The following is a 20,572-nucleotide window of genomic DNA, read 5'->3' on the forward strand; positions in this document are numbered from 1 at the left end:
CCTGTTTTTTACTCTGCGTCATTTTCTTATAGCGATGGATGTCGATGGATGTCCTTTGAAATATGCATTGCGCTGGCGCTAAGCTCCTTTAATACCCAACATCATACCTTTTGGTCTTTTTGGATTCTTCTTCTCAAGCGCTGTAACATATTAGTCTTTCAAATTATGGACCTCCAATAATAGTTATTCCAAAATTGCGACATTTTCCAATCACTGTCGAAGCCCATCAATTGGCAAGGAATATGCAGTAATTATAAATGATTTCAACTATCAAGCAGCTAATACACTGGAGCAATTGCATTCATTTCTTCATGACAGCAAAATAAAACCAAGGGCCTTCTGATATCAATCAATCCATCAATCCCATTGGAGTCCCAAAAGGTGACTGGCATTACAAGACATCCACGTAGAACGCAATTGTGCAACTGATAGCAGGAAGTTGTTGATAATATCACAGACCCCAGCGTCAGCTTTGTCGTCAGGAAGCCGCCCAGCTGGCGGTGAGCACAATAACGCCCACACAATGCAGAATAACTTGGAACGGATAATGATTACAGTTGGTAATAGGAGGTTTGATATGGAAAGCATGGAGTAATCACCAGCTGTAAAACTCGTAGAAACTTAACACAATTGTGCCGAGTTCAAGAGTGAATACATAGCGACTGTTGGAAGGATTGCATGTTCGGAGACAATTGGTAAGACATAAGGATACAGGGCGCGAGGGGAAAAGAAAGAAGGTATACGAGAATCAGTTAAAGCGCCAAACCATGAGACCGTGGCCAACGATTTCCCGCGAAAGACTTGCTGCTCTTCATTAGATATGGAGAAGACATTAACCAAGTCAGTGTGATAAACTTAGATTTAGGATCGAATAATTCCAGCTGGGGGATACGCTCTTCAAACTGCAGTACCAGCCACTCGGGATGCCCAATTTCCATGCCCAGAATGCGATCGCGAGGGTCCAGAGGTGGGAGATGACATCTTTTTTGGAGGTTGAGATGTATGGTACGGCCCAGAACTTGGCCCAGAACCTTCTCGCGATTTCGCACCTCTGCGATGTTTGAAATTATGTGAACGATGGCGTGTCTGATTGTTTCCGCCGCTGACACCACCCTTGCCGGGCATTGTGAGAGTCTTTAAGATTTCAGTCCCTGGCAAGTGAATAATGATAGTGACACCACCAGGGTTGTTCCGGTCGGGTGAACTAAAAATGTAAGGCTCAATACTCTGAACTTGGACAGGTCTTTGGAACCGTGAACGGAGGCGTTGATGGGAAGGAGGCAATGCTGGCTGCCAAGCTGCTTTGGGTGCCATATGTGGGACTTTTACAACCGGCAGAGATCCGGCCTCGCGATCCTCAAAGATAGCCTCCTCGTCTTCTACTTCCTTTGATGCTACTTTACCCGCGTCCCGAGTTGATTCAACATCGTCAAATTGAGGCAGCGATACAGACGCCGATAAGGTGTCCGGCAGAACTTCAAGCGGCTCTTTCGTTGCCGATGCAACAGCGAGAACAGTCCTTTTCGCATGCGGAGGCTGTGAGGTCTTTTTGCCAAATAATCCATTGAAACGATCTTGCCAAGTTGCAGTGCTAGCGATCGGTTGAGAACCACGAGGAGGAGGTGGACCAGAGGCAACCATGGAGGCAAATGTTGCAGGAGGAGCAGCTGGAGGAGGTGAACTGCGCGGTGGAAGCCTCACTCGTGGTTTCGGAGCCGGTAAATGCACCAGTGGTCGTGGAGAGTCAGTAGTAAATGCGGGATGGCTTGATACCTCCTCAGGAGGCGGTGGAGAGGGGCTACGAGGCTCAACATTATCTCGATCCGAAGGTCGTTTGGTTTGGTCGGATCCATGGGGAAAGAAACGGGAACCCCGGGCGGTTGTCCCAACCTTGGCGTTCGGATCTGAGAAGGGTAGGCCATCAATGGGTTCGAGACCGGGTAGAGGGGAAAGAGGTGCTGACTTTTCGGTTGTCTTATTGACTGAGACGACGTTACGCTGACCAGCCTCATCGGTTTTTACTTGTCGCCAAGTTTCATCGAATGTGACCTGTAATGCCGGCTTGACTCCGGATCTGGCTTCTTCCTCGCGCCGAGCCTGGAGCTCCCGGTGGAATCGCTCGTTTTCTTCTAGCTCGGCTTTTCTCGCGGCTAGATGGAAATTATTCCAAGGAGCAGTTTCTTCGGAACGTCGAGGAAATTGGTTTTGTTGCCATCTTTGGCCCTGGGAATATGTATTAGGAGGCGCAATAGGCCCAGGGCGAGAAATCGGTTTCAGGCTGTCAGCACCAGCTAAACGGCCGGGGCGCTGTTCTGGGGAGGGCAAAGGAGACAATGAAGAACCATTATCAGCTATGCTCTTCGGAACTCCATGTAAATGTTGATTAGTACGTTCGGAAGCATTGATTCTTTCCGCACTGTGCTGCGGCGGGCCGATGGGAGGTTGATCGGACAGCATAAGGGGACCATGAGACGAGATGTCCCTTGAGGGGAATCCAGCGAGGTTTTTATCAAAGGTGCCGTTGCCCAACGCTTTATCGTTATTTGGCGGTCCCCACAGGCTCCCAACAGAGGGGTGAGCACCAATTTTCGTACCAGACCATGACGAATAAGAACTAGTTGCTGGCATCGGCCCTTTCCATGTTAAATTTCGGTCACCGGATGCGTCTTGCTGGGACTCTGGCATCTGAACCGCCGACATTTCAGTCGACGAATGAACACCATTGATGGAAGGGGGCATGGAGGTTCTAGCTGCTTCAAACTTGGATTCTCGGGGAGATGATATCTGGTGGCTTTGAGGACCGGTAATGCCTGTCTTGACATCAGGCCTCTCACCTGATGGAACCAATTTCTTCACTGGCTCAGGAGGATGAACCTTCATCATTCCATACTGTTTGGGCTCCCCGCTCGGCTCGGGAAGTGGAGGTTTTGGTGGCGATGGAGCTACAGTGGTTTGTTTGGCAGATTCTAACGCAGACGTAGAGTCTTTCTTTTCCGATGGAGGTGGGCCCATAGCTTCAAGCTTCAATCTGATCCGCTCTTGTTTTGCGGCCTCTTCTTTGGCTTCCTCTTCTAGTCTGCGCTGCCTTGCCATCTCTCGCTTCTCACGCATGATGCGCTGTTGCATTGCGATAGGATCTTCCATAGGAGGCATCTGCGAAAGGGGAGAATCTGTCGCAAGTGGATGGACAATGCCACCATGAGAGGCCGGCGGAGTATAATGAGATGAGGAAGCATGATTTGGCATGCCCTGGACTGGTGGACGCGACGGAGAAGCCCCCCTTGCAATATACGAACCCTTCTGATATTGCCTGCGAGGAGATGTAGATCGCTCATTTTGTTGTGACCCTCGGCGTGGTTGAGGAAGATCGTGGGGTTTATGACTGAGGTCTGGCTTGCTCATGGACAATCGTCGGCCCATAACTCCACTTCCTCCGCTAACGTTAGATGATGCACGACGGCGACTCCACGAAGTATTCTCTTGCGAGGTACTAGATCGGTTTGTCTGGAAAGCAGGTGAAGGCTCTGCGGGTCCAGACTGCTCATTATGATTTGGCCTCTGAAGCAAAGATGAGGGACGGAAGTGAGCTTCGTTCCTGTACTGCCCTCGGCGCATTTCTGATACAGGTTCATATCGTCCAGACTGAGAGTTATAGAGTTCCCGAGGCGCGGCTGATTGGGTATCTCTCCAAGACCGGTTGAAATCATCGGCTGCAATCTCCTTAGCTGCGACCGGCAGAGGTGGTGTGGGCTCTACACCACTGCGTTCGCCATGGAAGAAACGGGAATGCCGGTGTGGTTGGGTTGGGGGGTTGACGGTAACGGGGACTTTGTCAATGGGAGGCAAGGGAGCCCAAGGAGACTTAGCCGGAGGCACTAGACCTTTGGGGATAGCGCTATCTTTGTCATTGGTTCCCTTGGTTGAATCGCTGCCCGATCTGGCTTGTTGCTTGTCTGCGTTCGCTCCAAGTTTAAGTATCGTCGCGTTCGGACCAAGAGAGTTAGGTGGTTTCGAAGCTAGAACTTTGGCATCCCCACGTCCTATGAGTTTCTTGTCTGGTAGTGTTGTCTGTTGGGTTGTGTCTTGGGTTTCGCCTTTCGTCTGAGTTGGGGTAGGGTTGGTTTCGGTTTGGGTCAAATTAATCTTAGTGCCATCATTCCATTCTATCGTTTCTGGAGCCCAGTCGTCCTCGTCATCATCAATATCGGCCCACTTGGCTTCCTTGCCATCGCCATCGGCCTGAATGCGGGAAGTCATATGAATGCCATACTGCTGCTTTAGCTCTTCGTCCGTAAGGTGCTTCGTAGGGGGCGGCTGGACGGCTAGATTGTCTCTAATTAATCCCATTATTGCAGTATAACAAAGGTGTTTGACATCTTACGTCGGTTTTTATTCCACACCTGGTTGGGATCGGGTGCGCCGGATCCACTCCTCCCACTGCCAGCTAGAGCCCGCGGCGTTGAGTCGCGCATGCTACTTGTTGACTTGGCAACTAGACGGGGTCTTGATGTCTGCTGGGCAGGCGCAGACGAAGTATTTGAGGCGGAAAAGGGAGCTGCGGATGTTTTAGCCAGATAGCTTCGAATTTCGGAAGCAGCTAGAAGGGCCAGGAAGGGCTTACCTTGCTCAGCAGTATATTTAGATGCCGCGGCCATATTTGGTGATTTCGATATAGAGAATTTTGCAAAGGATACCGGCTTGAAAGATGCGGGTCGTTTAACAGAGCTTGTACGGGAGTGTTGGGTACTATCTTTCGATGATGATCGTATGTCACTTCGACTGGCGTCTGTATCGGAACCTCCGCTTCCATCCCCAAGGTGATTGAGAGATGTCCCGTAATCCCCTATGGGAGACTCGATGCCATTCGCTTCTAATTTTTTCGTACTTGTCGCTAAGTCATCTTGTGTGGTTATGCCTATCGAGAGCGTGTTCTGGGGCCGTAGTCAGTGACATCATCGCGATTATCCACACAAGAGTTCGAAAGGACTCACAGTATCATATGCTGGTGGAATGCGCTCGTCGGGGTGGTGAGTACTCTGCATACTTTTCCCATCCGGCTTGTCCTGCGATGCCGTAGTTATATCTTGCCGTCTCTGATGCTTGCTATCAAGAGTTTGAACATCCACCCCATCCCCTCCGGTCGTGAATTTGTCGGGTTTGCTCGCAGGAACGTCGGAAGGCGATAGGTCGCCGCCCGACCGGGTTTGGTTTACCACATCGTGGCTACTCTGCTCTGCCATAACAATGTTCTATGGCTGGAAAGATGAGCTGGTTAGTCTGAGAAAGGTGTGCCCAAACTATCGAACATGTAGATTCGAAGAAAGACTCAAGATTACGATCGGGAGCACGATAACATGTGAGACTGGGACGTACTTCTGATTAGCAACTGAATCCCGCCACGATGGAGCACCTAGATGAGTCCAATCGGCCTTAAACTGAGGCCGTTGCGAGTGCAGGAGCTGGAAGTTAGAGTGGCCAGACAACTAAGGTCAGCAATAAAGGAGCTGCCAAAGTATATAACGGAGGTAAAACTGTTCTCAACAGCCCGGTAAGTCTGTCCGGTGTGTTAAAGAGAGTCGCAGAGAAGAGAAAGATGAGAGAGTTAAGGTTGGTTGAAGGAGCAGACGTGTGGCCAAGCTATCATGTCTCGATTCGGCTAGCGGCAAATCCATCACCACTTGTTGCCAGGCTCACCTGATATTGTAGCCAGTCACAGGCGCTTGCTCAGCCCAAACAATCAAGTTGAATTCTGAGTTAACGGATGTTCCCTGACAGTGAGCAACTAACTGAATTTTACTTTCTTATCTTTTATTTTAGTTTTTTCCTTTCTCTTGGTTTCATTTTGGAGATCATAAGTCAGGTCTGACTACACCAGAGCCTAGACTTCCGGTCCTGGTATGTACTTGTTACTGCGCAATGACACCTCAAAACTGATTCATTTCTATAATATATGTACACATTTCCACCATTCATCTAGAATGCTCGGCGTGCCAAGCTTAGTGGGCATTGTTTTTGTGGTGACCTAGAAAACTGCTTAGCAAGAATGCGAGCGACCGGTAGAAGAAGGGAGAACATACGAAGATGTGTAATGTATTGAATGCTGTAGCCCAAAAGTGTCATTCCCACAATGATGTGTATAAGGGCTATTGGAATGATTAGTTAGCCTCATATTCATATCCAGGACGGGAAAGATAGCACTCAGATTATGGCCAGAGGTGTTTAACGTACGTTTTGCGGTGGGCTTCTTGCCAAAATGCTTAGCCTGGTAGCGCTCAAAGAAACCAGACGGTTTCACTGCAGGAGCCGGTCCTCGAGGAAGTTTTGCGTAGAAATTGCCTACACGCTCCATACGGGCGGCATCTTTTGCAGCACCGATTGCCTTCGATGAACGTTAGTGAGAAAAGGCAAGATGGTGCGGCCTCCACGCCAGTATTAAGTTACACGACGGTCGGCAAAGGGAACTGAGTGCGGGGACGTACGGAGGGAGATGCAATCTACTTGACAATTAGCAATCCTGGGTTTTCGGCTTGCAATGAGTGGCTCTCTTTACCTTGGGGGGGATGAGGGTGGAAATCCCTCGGCGAACGATGTAACTCATTGTGAAAAACCTAACAAAATTTCAAGCTGTTAACATCGGACAAAGATTGTGTCAAACTGGGATGTGGCATACCTGGCAACGCTGCGACAATTGAACCAAAATGATGTCTTCTTCAGAGGTCGGTCGACTGGCATTCAGTGTTGAACTGGGCGTTTATCGGAACAAAGATGCGTGGAGGCATTTTCGCGCTAACCACATTTGGATCGTCATCTCCAGAGCGTTCCGGAACATCACAATTGGATGTGCCATCTGCTTGAATACTCTTCTCTTGTTCTTCGCATTGACACAATTGTCAAAAATGTCCTTGTTACGGCCGGGGAGAATAAATATCAATGCGGGCTGCGCGCGGGCTGCGAGGCTGGCATATCCGGTCAATGCCCGCTTTGTCAGTTCTTCCGCACCTCGCCAGCTTGATGAGAAGGCCCCCAAGACCAGCCCTGAGGACGCCCCGACGGACGTGTCCAGAGGTGGCTCCATGATCCGGAGGGAGTCTCCTTCAGAAGCTATGGCCCGTCACCAACCTGATTATAACGCAACCGTTGACCAAGCTACCTCGTAAGAAACCCCCCGAGACTGAGCTCTACCTCTGACAGCTAAGCCGACAAATTAGTTTATTTTCCCCCGTTCCCAAACGTGTGATGGATGGCAGTGAGCCCGGTGATATTGTTGCCGCTGCTGTGCTATCAGGTGCTCCTACGGACCTTCAGGCTCGAACTGTTAGGTATGGAAACTCTTACCTTCCCTTCTGCGCACGTTCTAACACAAAGTAGGATCTATCGGCCCGCCAAACCCGCTACGCAATCTGGCACCTGGCATGATCATCACTGGAGAATGGACTGGGATGTCCTGTCAAAGGGTCATCGGTGGGAGAATCCATTGATGGGGTGGCAATCATCTGCAGACGCGATGCAGGGAACCCACATAAACTTCAAATCGAAGGAAGACGCAATTCGTTTCGCCGAAAAACAAGGGTATGAATATTATGTCCAAGAACCGAATGAGCGAGCTTTCCACCCTAAGGCATATGCGAATAACTTTTTGCATGTGCCTAAGAAGCTCAAGCACATCAGAACCAAATAAGATGTTAGATAGCAATTGCGCGCCATGTCTATGTACAATTTTACCGTTTCCACACGTTTTCCCCCTGAATCGCCGTTATCGCCCTCTACAGTGGCATTACTCTGGCTTATCTCGCTTTTTTATCTACAAATCTAACACGCCTCGTTTGCGTCCCTTCAGATTCTCAAAACGGGGTATCCTCGTGATGCCGAGGCAAATATTTTATGTCAAGTTCCTACCTCAATCAGTATATTCATTCTATTCGTAAAGAATATATTCTTTTCCTTCGACTAACTTATCCAATGTTACTTTTGCCCAGCGGATCAGCGTGCTCCGCCGTTCCGCCACTCCCATACCAAATGCCAAGACATAACTAAAGTCATCGTGTCTTATCAGATCCGCTCCTCTTTTTTTTTATCGCCAAAAAATGCCCCTCTTGATCCTGCGAACTCCGGGGCGCAATCTTTTTCCAACACACCGAGACATTCATTACTTTTCTTTCACTCGGATCAAATATGGCATCAACTATTGCTGACAATGCCGATAATAATGGCAACTCTAAAGATTCTGTTCAATATTTGCGAAAAGTGCTCACTTCCGAGTCATCCCCACTAGCACAACGCTTCCGCGCCCTATTTTCACTGAAACATCTCGCTTCATCGAAACCTCCCACGGAGGAGACTCTTCCAGCTATCGAAGCAATCGCTGCTGCGTTTTCCTCGCCATCGGCGTTGCTCAAGCATGAGCTTGCATACTGCCTTGGACAAACTAGAAACCTGGACACCGTCCCACATCTCCGCAAGGTTCTAGAGGATACACAGGAAGATGCAATGTGCCGGCATGAAGCAGCAGAAGCTCTGGGCGCGCTAGGGGATGCTGGGAGCTTGGCTATTCTCCAGCGCCTCAGAGATGATGAATCGGAGGAGGAAGTAGTCCGAGAAACGTGTGATATCGCAGTCGATAGAATACTATGGGAAACGTCCAAAGACAGTAAATCCGAAAAATTAAAGCAAAGGTAAATGGGACCTTGAAGAATTTAATTTCATCTTCTAACTCCACTCCAGTGATTTTACATCCATCGACCCTGCACCTCCTCTTCCACTCTCCTCTGCCGAACAATCCATTCCCGAACTTAAACAGATTCTCCTCGACGCAAGTCTCCCACTTTTTAAAAGATATCGGGCTATGTTTGCCTTGCGGGACATGTGCTCCCCCCCGGATCTGCCCACAGCAGTTCCGGCGATCGAAGCACTGGCCGAAGGTTTCAAGGATCGTTCCGCGCTCTTCAGACACGAAATCGCGTTTGTGTTCGGCCAACTTTCTCACCCCGCCAGTATCCCCAGTCTTGTAGCTACGTTGAGCGATAAGAATGAAGTCGGCATGGTCCGCCATGAGGCTGCTGAGGCGCTTGGGAGTCTGGGTGCTGAGGATGGAGTGGAAGAAACGTTAAAACGCTTCGTCAATGATCCGGAGACAGTGGTGAGGGACAGTATTATTGTTGCGCTCGATATGGCGGAATATGAGAAAAGTGGAGAGCAAGAGTACATCTTGGAGCAACCGGTTGCGGCATAGATCAGTCAAAGTTTGCACTGCTAGGCTGTCGTTCCAATCCTATTACCTAGTATCGCCTGACATTGTGTATATAGAGCTGAGATTTCAATTGTTTGTACTGAATCTGTAATGGAAATAACTGTTAGCACCTTGAAGGATTTCTTTTGTGAATATAGGATAAGCATGCCAAATGAAACTTACTTATACCCGCACTCGCATGAGTAAAAGACAGTAGTTCCCTCATCAGCACTACGAAGTTGCAATGTGTAAAATGTCATTTCTGGACGCCCACACTGGTCACAGGTATGTGCGATGACAGCATCTTTTTTCTTGTCTTCCGCAGTCAATGTTCGGACGGCAGATCTTTTGGACCTAAGTGCAGAAGGGAATGCCTCTGGTTTAGATTCTGAAATGATAGTTTTGGAGGCAATGTCTAATGAATATCCAAGAGATCAGTTGGTGATTGAACAAAGTCGGGATCATACCAGCTATCAAAGGCACAAGTGAGAGGAAAGTGAGGCCCTACCTCGATTTTTCGTTCCACATATGTCGCAAACAAGAATTGTATTTTCATCTCCAGTGGATTCATTGAGGAGATTGCCACAATCAACACAGAAAATCAATGACCCAATTGCAGACATATTGATAAAAAGAAATGGTTAGTGGTGAGAATGTCAGAGCAGAAAAGACTCCCCTATCTAAGCTTCAAAAAAACTGTTCATGCAAAACTAGGCGGTGAAATCAATGTGGTGGATCGACTGCGCCAAAATGCGGCAAAAAAAAGGTGTCAAGGTAGATCACGTAAAACCATCAGACTAGTGAGCGTGCCTGGCCGAGCTACCTGCGGACATCCATACTTGACATGAAATAACCGCCAACCATGAAGCTGGCAACCATCAAACCACAATTATGAGAGCGGCATGCATCTCTTTGATATCCAGAGAGTCATGCCTACGATAATATTGTCCGCCTTTCCTTTTTCACTCCTTGATAGTACACGGCGCCTGTGAATTCTGCCGTCATGCAGCAACAACGCCAGCCGGGGCTGGCAGTGGTCATCCAGGGCAATGGCACAAGCTCTCGTGCATCCCAGCGGCTTCCCCGCCCGCTCTCTGTGGATGAAGCATTACAATACTCTCCTATGACCAGCGCCCCGGTGTTTGGACTTGGTATGAGAATCTCGTGGATGCTCTTTTTCCTACGCTGGTGAAGCTTTTACTTACTTGCTCAGACTCAATAATGCGCCCGGATGTTGGCCAACCTTCTCTTTCAGGATGGCCCCGCCCTTACGATAGTCAGGTCGCTGGAAGGATCACTGATAGTCTAGACAACGAGACACAAGCCAGCTCTGGATTGGGAGAGTCGACTCGTCTTGAAACTGCTCGCGAGTACCTACAACAGCTCTTGAGGCAGGACAACCTAACAGATTTGTGCGTCGCACATCTTGTCATTTTGTTAATTATTCTGTTAACAATTGGTCTAGCAACTTCAAGGTTCCTCCCTCCCTTCGTTCCGACTCTTCTCCTCAGAAGAATGGTGAATCTTTGAGCCGCAGTCAATTAGGTCCCTTTGCAAAGTTGATATTGGATTCCACGGATGCAACTTTTCACTGTGAGTTATCACAAATTTTTTTGCACTTTGAAGGCATATTTCTCATCTTTGAATTTTATAGATTCAACTCCGACTACTACAAACTCCGAAAAACATCACCAATCCTCAAACACGCTTCCCACTCCTCTCTCGTCGTCGAAACCGCCATATTCTGCCAATAAAGAAGACCAAATGCGCCAGCAGTTGGAGAAACTGATGAAACCCATGGTTATAATCCCTGGTTTAGCTCCATCGTCTAACATAGAGGACTTTAAATATGTCTCGGGTGAGGGATCGGCTAAGCGCAGGAAACTGGACTCTAATAATGAGGAGAAACAGGACCCTTTGCCCCTCAGAGACCAAAAGGAACTATCAGATACCGCCTTGGTTAAACTCCAAAGTCTCCTGCATGAAATATTCGAGGCAGAAGAGCAGCTGCTTCCAGATGCACCTCTAGACGCCCAGGCGGGCGGCAAGTTCTTTAAATTCCCAAATACCATTGGGGATCTTGGTCCAATAATGTCATCCGAAACTCACGAAGTACTCTCCAAAGCGCTTCAAAAGGTGTCAGATTATCGGCGTCTCGGCGATATTCCGACTGAATACATAAAACACATTCAAAGGCTTTGCGAAGCACCTATTATGGCAGTTCAGTCCGCAGATTTCAAGTTAGAAAGTCCACCATCAGATACTGATATAGAAAGGTGGATTACACAGTTGGAAGATGTGCAGAACGCACTGCTAGCAATAATAACACTACTTCAGACGATGCCAGGAAATCAAAGTACGAAGGATCTATGCCCTGAAGACTTAATTCACGCTATTCCGACAGCGCTGGGCCAGGTTTTTGATCATTGTATCATTCCTGTTGTTGAATGCAGATCCAGTGGCAAGGATTCCACGCATTTCCATGTCTTTTCTGCACAGAAGCAAGTCATATCGAACGTAATACACCAAACGAAGAGAGTATTATCGCGACTTGCCGTGTTTCTTTCAAATGTCGACCTCGCAGAAGGGCCTATTACTGCGATAGAATTTCTTGCCGCAAGGCTCATATTCGTGGAAAATGCCCCCAACGATAAAGAGTCCGCCATAGGAGTTCAGAAGTACGAGGCTTCAAGGCGTGCTGCTATGGATGTACTCGCAAAAATCTTTGCAAAGTATCCCGAGCAACGTCCTTTTATACTCGATGAGATTTTGGTGTCCCTAGAAAAACTGCCGTCAAACAGGCAAAGCGCGAGGCAATTCAAACTCATTGATGGAAAAAGTATTCAGCTCCTTTCTGCATTGGTGATCCAGCTTGTCCAGACGACTGCCCTTCAACAAACTTCGTCGCGGTTAACAGTGGCGAAAGGCTCTTTGCAAAAGGCAACAAACTCGCTCGATGAATCAGATGAGGAGGATGAAGAGGACTCTAATAATGGAAGTGAGAGGAAGACATCACCAATAAAACAGCTCTCTAACCAGGTTGAGCTACTGTATGACAACGCTATCCATAGTGCACAATACGTGACGAAATTCATCGTTCAGCGGGCGATGACATCCACAAAGTCAGGAGATCAGCCTTATCGAAATCTCTTAGATATTTTCACCGAAGACCTGATAAGTGTGCTAGGCTCCACTGACTGGCCTGGCGCGGAGTTAATCCTAAGGGTTCTCGCATCGCAGATGATTACCATCGCGGACCACGACAAAAGTTCAGCGAATGCAAAAAATATGTCCCTTGAGTTACTTGGATGGATGGGTTCTGCAATCTCTGACCTGACCTCCACAGCACAGCACTTGAGCAATACCCTTGAAGATGGACACACTGACCTAACAGATCATCTCCGCAATTTATTCCATGATTATTCGAATCGCGCTCTCCACATCCAGGACATAGTATCTTTAGATGGGCCTTATCGAATGACTCTTGAATATCTGGAGGAGGGGGACCTTGGTAGCTGGCAACTTTCTAGTGCCCGAGGTTACCTCATAGCGCAGTGGGCAAAACTGGTTTGCAGCGGGTATGAGGATTCAGCTCAGGGCGGTTCAACGAAAAATCCGCAAGGGGCTGGTAAACTAGCCAAAGCCTTGAGTCATATACTTTCCAACCCAAAATGGCTCGAATCTAATAGGTATGTAAGGGCCCTTGCGAGACATATTTCACTTTCTGACTTGCCCTGTGTTAGCGCGTTTGACCGTATCTCGACTCAGCAAGCTCGGTTTGCCTATCTTATCATAGTCCTGAGTAGTGGTTTCTGCAAAGGATTCGACACAATTGTCAAAGTGCTTCTCAATTCAATAACGAGCGATCAGGCTAAAGTGAGAAGTAGAAGTTTAAAGAGCGTCATCCACATGCTTGAACGAGATCCTAGCCTGCTTGACCGGGACGGATCGGTGATATCCTTGATTCTCAGATGTGCAACCGACTCATCGCCTATGGTTCGCGACTCCGCTCTAAGTCTAATTGCGAAATGCATGTTCCTGAAACCAGGCCTTGAGGAGAATTGTTGCCGTGCAATTTTAGCTTGTTCATCTGACCCAACTGTTGGCGTTAGAAAGCGTGCTATTGGGTTGATGAAAGATGTCTATATTCAGACGTCTAATCAAGAACTAAAGCTCACCATCATCGAGCAGTTACTGCTAAGAGTAACCGATTACGAAAGCAGCGTGGCTGTTCAAGCGAGTCAAGCTCTAGAGGAGATTTGGTTTTCGCCATTGCATTCGTCTTTCACCGAATCAACGCAAGGCACTCCACAATCGAAAGTTTCGTTGAAAAACCTGATGAATCTTATTGTTGGGTCGGTGCGAAGGAACGAGGGTGTCATAGCAACGTTCGAAGCTTTTGTGAAGGATGAACTTTCCGCTGAAGCAAAATCCGCCTCGTTGAATTTTAATGTCTGCAAGGCTGTGGTTGCTGCCATGTTCGATCGTATCATACACGATTCGGACAAGACAGACAAACGAACGCTACAGTCACTGCTACAATCCATTACTGTCTTCGCGAGGGCGAATGCCAAGCTGTTCACCCCTGATCAGCTCGAAACTCTTCACCCCTATATTGGCCATCTCTCAAATGCTGACGATCTCATGTTATTCCGATCTGTCGTTGTCATTTACCGATGCGTCTTACCATATTTATCGACGTCTCATAACACTTTACTTAAAGACATCCAGAATGACCTTTTCAAGAGCGTGTCGAAGTTGGCGAGGACAGAGCTTAATGAAGTAATGGCATGTCTTTGGACGATCAACGGTGTTCTACAAAACACTGAACGCTTGGTGAAACTTACGATTTCTGTTCTAAAGGGTATCAACCAAGCCGTAAGTGCCAAAGTAGATCCCTCTACCAGCGCCGATGTACTCGGACGAGTCAGGAGCTATATACGGATTGCCGGCTGTGTCGGAAAACATTGTGATTTGGAGTCATTCCTGGCCTTTTTCTCACAGTCGTTTCCTCACATGAAGGCAACGTCGGTGTCTGGTTTAATGGTCGACTTTATATCGCCGTTCGCGTCGTCTAAATATCCTCACGAATTAAGGGTCATGGCGCTCGAGAGTTTGGGAGCCATTTGTGAAACATGGCCGGCCCAGTATAGCCGGGAACCAGCGAAGATTGCATTCACCTCTGTGTTCGAAGAAGACAGCCCAGATTTGCAAAACATTGTCTTGAAAGGGTTTTTGGCATTTTTCTCTATTCACGAGGGAAAATCGGAGAAGTTAATCCAAACTAAAGATACCAACGGTGAGAGCGAGGGTTCTACGCGTCTTGGCGGTTCTTTGAAGGCTAGCGAAAACGACGGCGCAGCAGCATTGATTGCTCAACACTTCTTACAGCAAATGCTTCATGCGGCTCTATCAAAAGAAGATTCCCATGCCTTAACTGCAATCGAATTGATCGCTAGTATAAATCGGCAGGGTCTCATCCATCCGAAGGAGTGTGCTGGGGTTCTTGTTGCTTTAGAAACCTCCACCAATGCCAGCATTGCCAACGTCGCTTTTGAAACGCATAAGATGCTTCACCAGCAACATGAGTCAATGTTCGACCGAGAGTATATGCGGGCCGTTCAAGATGCTTTCTACTACCAGCGAGATGTGGTCGGCGACCCGACCGGAGCTTCGACGCGCCCATTCTCAGCTAAACTGGCAGCCCTATTCGAGATCATTAAGATAAGTAACAGCAAATATCAAAAGAAGTTTTTGACGAATCTCTGTTCGAAGGTTGATTTTCAGCCCCGCGCACTTGACGTAGCCGGGAGTCCACCGGAACATATGTTGCTAGCAAGGTTTGTATGCCAAAATCTGGCCTACTTCGAGTACGCACAGATAGGAGAGCTCCTTGCCACTGTTGCATGCATGGAACGCATCGTTGCGTCAACTGGCACCACTGTGGCTCATGCTATCGAAACAGATATATTTCCCGTGAAAATTGATTGCCCAAACGAACAAATGCAAGTAGACGGGGCTGCGGCAGATCAAGCACCACATTCAGTGGACCCCAACTCATTGAAGCAGCTAGCCACCGCAGCAGCAACCTTATCGATGCTCTGGGAGACTCGGACATACCTTCGCCGTCTTTATGGCGTTGGCTTCCATTCAATGCCGAAAGAAAGTAAAGCAAGTGCAAAAGATCTAAATAAGAGCCTAACGAAAGTGCAAGGCATCGGGGGTGATCGATTGTGGGATGCGATATCGAAGACGATGGCTTCTCTGGAAAATACCGAGGGAATGACAAGGGTCTGTCGAGAGTTTGCGACTTTGATGTCGATTGACGACGAATTGAGAGTTGCCGCTGATGATGACCGGGATGGCAATGACTCTGCAGCAGACTTTGGCAACATGAGCGCAATGTTGGGTGCTACCAATGGTTCCAGACCAAGCAAGCGCAGAAGTTCAGTTTCAAGCGGCAATGCGCCGAAGCGGCCGAGACAAAAGGGTCGACCCAAAAACACGAAAAAGAGAGGCAGCACTGATTCAGAACAAGATGGTGACTTTGACTAGTAACGAAGCATACATGGCGTTGAACATAAACCGGCAATATGGAGATTGGGACAATTAATTATATTTCTTGCGAATATGGATGGCCTGATGGCGTGAGGATATGGCAGTCTACTTTAGGAGGACGGATGGGCTTTCGATCCTTGACATGAAACATTTGAAATGGCTCTTATGCTCTCGTATGTGTTTTGGGGCAATCTTTTGGCATATTTTATAGCAAGCATATTTATGTGGCAACAATATAGATCTGTATCATACTTCTATACCTTTGGGCAACGTATTGCTCTATCCAACAACCCGGTGACACGCTTCCCCTGAAGTGACCGCGGATCTGCCGAGAGATGCCAAGCCGATCGTCGATGTGACTTGGCAGAGCTTGTGCTGGGACGCCACCAACGGGGCAGCCACCACCCCTGAATCCACGTGACATCTTGCTCCATTATGACATCGTCGGGCATTTACGGCGACGAGGCGGTCGAGAGGTTGGGAATGACCTCACGGAGTCGCGCGGCAGGGAGCTCCAGCTCTCTTCATCTCATCAGGTCAATGGGTTAGCTGAAGGAGTCAATCTTTTCGTCTTGTCTTGCTCTCCCTCTTTTGGCAATCCATGTTTCCTGCTCGAGTATCATGCTCGCTCCGCCGCTGAGAGGCCGACTTGGCCGACCTCAAATAACAAGCGTGACAAGAGCTTGTCATTCTACTCGAGTCAATGGCGTGTCACCACTGTCCAATCCTTTGATCGGTACTTCAAATCTTTCGTTATATATTCCCCGTCCATCTAATCTTGTTCCGCGGCCCCGCGGGGTGCGATGTTCCCCAGCAAGCCTTACCCCTTTCGCGCCAGCACGCCATGCGTCAACCGGACCTTCGTCGACAAAAGGAGATATAAAGCCGCGTGGTAGAGCTAGGAAAATTATATTCAGTGTTTTCGCATTTAGTGGCATGTTCGCGCTATTCAGCGCCGGTCTTGTTGTTGCATTTTTCATCTATGATGCCTCTACGTACGCCAACGAACCAGTCGTTGAGGATATTCCGGTTTCGGAAATGGCATTGAACCCGAGACGGGGCGGGCCGAAGAGTCTGCCTATTGCGGATGTTTTGATTGATGACAGTGATTCAGATGATAAAGAAGCTCAAAAGGATAAACCCAAGCTTGTTATTTTGGGGACTGGGTGGGGCAGTGTTGCTCTATTGAAGTCGTTGAATCCTGGAGATTACCATGTCACGGTGGTATCTCCGACTAACTACTTTCTTTTCACTCCGATGTTGCCATCGGCTACTGTCGGTACACTGGGGCTTCGATCTTTGGTTGAACCTATTCGTTTAATTGTACAGCGTGTTCGAGGTCATTTTCTGCGGGCAGAAGCAGTTGACTTGGATTTTGGGGAGAAGCTTGTGGAAGTGTCGCAAGTGGACTGCAATGGCGTAAGGCAAAATTTCTATCTTCCCTATGACAAACTGGTTATAGGAGTTGGTAAGAGCCCGATTTTCTCTCTCTCTCTCTCTCTTTTTTCTCCGTGGTCTGATGCTTTCATCAAGGTTCCACTACAAATCCGCACGGAGTGAAAGGACTTGAACATTGCAACTTTTTGAAATCGATAGACGATGCGCGGCAAATAAAAAACAAGATTCTCCACAATCTGGAATTGGCCTGCTTGCCGACTACCAGTGATGCGGAAAGGAAACGACTTCTGTCTTTTGTGATTTGCGGCGGCGGTCCAACCGGTGTTGAATTTGCCGCAGAGTTGTTTGATATGCTGAACGAAGATTTGTTCCGGTCGTTTCCCAAAATATTGAGAAACGAGATCTCCGTGCATCTAATCCAGAGCAGGAGCCATATCCTAAACACCTATGATGAAACTGTTTCACTCTATGCAGAGGTATGAGAATGTGACTTGTCTAGGTGCCGTTTCTGTGAAAAAATTCGACTAACACCAACCTCAGCGACGATTTGCCCATGACCAAGTGGAGGTTCTGACAAATTCAAGAGTGAAAGAGGTGCGGCCCGATAGGATCCTTTTTACCCAAATGGAAAACGGCAAACCAGTCACAAAAGAGATCCCCATGGGATTCTGTTTATGGTCAACCGGAGTTTGTAAGAGTCTCTTCTTCATGCTTTATCTAGCCTTTTTCGCTGATCTTCCTTTCAAGCCCAAACCGAATTTTGTCAGAAGATTTCCAAGAAGCTCAAAGGCCAGAATAACCGTCACGCTCTCGAAACTGACACTCACCTCCGACTCCTTGGTGCTCCCGCAGGTGATGTGTATGCCATCGGAGACTGCTCAACCGTCCAGAACAAAGTAGCAGATCACCTAGTAAGCTTCTTGCGCACCGTTGCCTGGGAGAAAGGCAGGGACCCGGAGAAAGTCCACCTTACCTTCAAAGAATGGCGTGATGTAGCCTCACGTGTGAAGAAGCGGTTCCCACAGGCTTCCAATCACCTCAGAAGACTGGACCGATTATTCGAGCAGTACGACAAGGACCGAAGTGGCACCCTCGACTTCGACGAACTTCACGAACTCCTCTCACAAATAGACACGAAGCTCACTTCCCTTCCCGCTACAGCCCAGCGAGCAAATCAGCAGGGTCAGTACCTGGGTCGAAAATTCAATAAGATGGCTTCTGTTTCACCAGACCTCAAGGCCAATGAGACTGATTATGCGACCCTGGATGAATCCGTGTACCGGGCGTTTGAATACAAGCATCTTGGGAGTCTGGCGTACATCGGCAATGCGGCTGTGTTTGATATTAACGGGTTGAGTTGGGGAGGTGGACTGCTGGCGGTGTATTTATGGCGCAGTATTTATTTTGCTCAAAGCGTGAGTTTGAGGACGAGAGTGATGTTGTCAATGGATTGGGCAAAGAGGGCGATGTTTGGAAGAGATATGATGAATTTCTAAATATACCCTGATTTGAATCTTTTGTTTGTTGCCTACTTTTGACTGTTTCGCTCTTTTCCAGTCTCAGGCCTGAGGTTTCTACACAATGTGACTTCAATAATATTTTAGGTCAAAATTCAGATTGAAGTAGCTACATAATTCAGTAATATAAATAAGTGTGAGTCAGCAAATCCAGAGCTCAAGGCAATTTGAAGACATCCCAACTCAGGTTAAGCCAATGCTTCCCATCCGGTACCGGGAAAAGACAAGCTCCCAAACACCTCGCTAATAAGACAACCAAGTACCCTAATGATCATTAAAAAGATCAACAGCAGTGCAATGCACCCTTTACAATGCGAATGAATGGGGTATCATATGTTCAATCATGAAATCATAGGGTCCACATCCGCCTGTTCTTGCATGACGACATCATCTCCATTATGCTGAGAAGCATCTGAAGCATTATTGGCTTTCCGGGTATCTCCGTCGAGTCCGATATCAAGTTTATCGGGAACATCCTTTTTCATTTGGCGGGCCTTTTGTTCTGCCCAGGCTCGTAGTTTCACCAAGTTTCGAAGCCTAGCTTCACGTTTGGCACCTTGATTGTGCAAGATAGCTTCATTAACACGATTTGCAATTGTTTTTCGTAGCTCTGGATCCAGCAATGCAGCCAATGATGGAGAGAGACTTTCAGCTGGGAAAATTAGTAGGGACAATGTCTTCTCTAGGTCCTCAAGAAATTGAGGATTGGTCGGGGCCCGCGGGGCTAGTTGCGATGTTGCGAAGTCAAGTGCGAGGGAGATGTCACCATTAGGAGTCGATGTACAAGTCCGTATCAGCTCGATCAGTTGCAACTGAAGGAGTGCGAAGTGAAGCGAAGAATTACAGTCTAAAATCTAACCGAAGGGTTAATACAGGCATACGGGAATCGAAGAATTCAAAATCACGTGGATCAAAAGTAGTGCAAGTCATACTGAGGACTGAAGATGAGTTTTTTTCATCAACACCATGAAGGTATATGAGTGGTGCATGAAACTGATTTAATCATTGCAATAAAGGATGGGCAAATGTAAGCGAATGTGACATACCTGAGGGTTAAGTTCATTGATCTTCTCGATTGCCGACTGTATGTCCCCGGAATAGATAGCATTCCGAATATCTACTCGCTCCTGCATAGATTCTATGTCTGCTTGAGGTTGGATATTGGCCTCGACCGCAAATTTCTTTGCCGCTAAGGGATATCCATTTGTAACGAGATAGTCCATAATCAGGAAATTGATATCACTGCCACGAACCATCAGTAAAGGTCGTTCAAAACGAACTAAGTGAAAGCTATAAACTTGAGAATAGAGTTCAGAAAATACGAGATATTAAAGGTTCTCCTCAATGATTTGTTCAGAGAGATTCCCATTTGATTGAATTGCATACATCATGTGTGGCAAGAAAAGAATGGATTAGGAGGGAAGCACACTCACCTTTTGGATGACTTCACCTCCTCCACCTTCCTTTCGAACCGGTGCCAGGTAGGCGTGGTGGTGGAAGGTGTTGGAGACATCTGCGGGATGACCGATTAGCAACCTGTAAGAGTCATTGGCCGGCACGCAGGCGCGGACACGTACAATGTTAGTAGAAGCCATTCTTAAAAGTCTAAGGGGAATGAAAAGAAAGGCCGTGTTGTAAGATATATCCTGTTGGCAGCGGTGGGTGGGATGCCATAAGGACAAGAAGCAGGATTTGTCGAAGAGAAAAAAGAGGAGAAAGAGAGGAAGAAGAGAAGTCGGGTGGAAGTTGAAATTCACGCTTTCGGCTAGCGCCGTTTGCCTGGGGCTTGGTCACATCATGTGATCCGGGGCACACTCACATGACCGCCGCCCAGGCCTAAACTGGGTGGCTGGTTTGCTGTCCCGCAAGCTCT

General features: G+C 47.9%; 8 protein-coding genes across 8 annotated transcripts; 4 read left to right on the plus strand and 4 right to left on the minus strand.

Moving 5' to 3' along the window:
* Window positions 1-231: 231 nt before the first annotated feature.
* Window positions 232-5,572, minus strand: CIMG_00754 (uncharacterized protein). Its single transcript, XM_001246982.2, has 5 exons — window positions 5,374-5,572; window positions 5,045-5,255; window positions 4,622-4,915; window positions 4,382-4,555; window positions 232-4,322 (listed from the first exon to the last, which is right to left on the minus strand). The coding sequence occupies exons 2-5, from the start codon at window positions 5,238-5,240 to the stop codon at window positions 898-900; spliced, it is 4,089 nt and encodes a 1,362-aa protein (XP_001246983.1). The 5' UTR covers window positions 5,241-5,255; window positions 5,374-5,572; the 3' UTR covers window positions 232-897.
* Window positions 5,573-5,917: 345 nt separating this feature from the next.
* On the minus strand, window positions 5,918-6,732 carry CIMG_00753 (ATP synthase subunit F; the record flags this gene model as incomplete). The annotated part of the gene is made up of 6 exons (XM_001246981.2): window positions 5,918-6,022; window positions 6,078-6,143; window positions 6,229-6,379; window positions 6,480-6,494; window positions 6,551-6,608; window positions 6,671-6,732. 6 exons carry the CDS (start codon window positions 6,730-6,732, stop codon window positions 5,997-5,999), a joined length of 378 nt encoding a protein of 125 aa, XP_001246982.2. The 3' UTR covers window positions 5,918-5,996.
* Window positions 6,733-6,848: 116 nt separating this feature from the next.
* CIMG_00752 (NADH-ubiquinone oxidoreductase 21 kDa subunit) lies at window positions 6,849-7,870 on the plus strand. Its single transcript, XM_001246980.2, has 3 exons — window positions 6,849-7,153; window positions 7,209-7,319; window positions 7,369-7,870. Exons 1-3 carry the CDS (start codon window positions 6,897-6,899, stop codon window positions 7,676-7,678), a joined length of 678 nt encoding a protein of 225 aa, XP_001246981.1. The 5' UTR covers window positions 6,849-6,896; the 3' UTR covers window positions 7,679-7,870.
* Window positions 7,871-8,090: 220 nt separating this feature from the next.
* Window positions 8,091-9,363, plus strand: CIMG_00751 (deoxyhypusine hydroxylase). Its single transcript, XM_001246979.2, has 2 exons — window positions 8,091-8,672; window positions 8,722-9,363. Exons 1-2 carry the CDS (start codon window positions 8,173-8,175, stop codon window positions 9,227-9,229), a joined length of 1,008 nt encoding a protein of 335 aa, XP_001246980.1. The 5' UTR covers window positions 8,091-8,172; the 3' UTR covers window positions 9,230-9,363.
* On the minus strand, window positions 8,588-9,855 carry CIMG_00750 (DNA-directed RNA polymerase I polypeptide). The gene is made up of 3 exons (XM_001246978.2): window positions 9,735-9,855; window positions 9,410-9,641; window positions 8,588-9,332 (listed from the first exon to the last, which is right to left on the minus strand). Exons 1-3 carry the CDS (start codon window positions 9,847-9,849, stop codon window positions 9,314-9,316), a joined length of 366 nt encoding a protein of 121 aa, XP_001246979.2. The 5' UTR covers window positions 9,850-9,855; the 3' UTR covers window positions 8,588-9,313.
* A 212-nt stretch (window positions 9,856-10,067) lies between these two features.
* CIMG_00749 (sister chromatid cohesion protein Mis4) lies at window positions 10,068-16,052 on the plus strand. The gene is made up of 5 exons (XM_001246977.2): window positions 10,068-10,377; window positions 10,440-10,638; window positions 10,692-10,819; window positions 10,881-12,915; window positions 12,970-16,052. Exons 1-5 carry the CDS (start codon window positions 10,230-10,232, stop codon window positions 15,779-15,781), a joined length of 5,322 nt encoding a protein of 1,773 aa, XP_001246978.1. The 5' UTR covers window positions 10,068-10,229; the 3' UTR covers window positions 15,782-16,052.
* Window positions 16,053-16,242: 190 nt separating this feature from the next.
* CIMG_00748 (NADH-ubiquinone oxidoreductase 64 kDa subunit) lies at window positions 16,243-19,554 on the plus strand. Its single transcript, XM_001246976.2, has 4 exons — window positions 16,243-17,252; window positions 17,318-17,658; window positions 17,723-17,873; window positions 17,930-19,554. The coding sequence occupies exons 1-4, from the start codon at window positions 16,406-16,408 to the stop codon at window positions 18,676-18,678; spliced, it is 2,088 nt and encodes a 695-aa protein (XP_001246977.2). The 5' UTR covers window positions 16,243-16,405; the 3' UTR covers window positions 18,679-19,554.
* CIMG_10616 (uncharacterized protein) lies at window positions 17,921-20,355 on the minus strand. The gene is made up of 4 exons (XM_012358836.1): window positions 20,277-20,355; window positions 20,133-20,212; window positions 19,746-19,941; window positions 17,921-19,553 (listed from the first exon to the last, which is right to left on the minus strand). Exons 1-4 carry the CDS (start codon window positions 20,292-20,294, stop codon window positions 19,041-19,043), a joined length of 807 nt encoding a protein of 268 aa, XP_012214259.1. The 5' UTR covers window positions 20,295-20,355; the 3' UTR covers window positions 17,921-19,040.
* Window positions 20,356-20,572: the final 217 nt, after the last annotated feature.

This window comes from Coccidioides immitis, assembly GCF_000149335.2.
Source record: "Coccidioides immitis RS genomic scaffold supercont3.1, whole genome shotgun sequence".
Taxonomy (NCBI): Eukaryota; Fungi; Ascomycota; class Eurotiomycetes; order Onygenales; family Onygenaceae; genus Coccidioides; species Coccidioides immitis.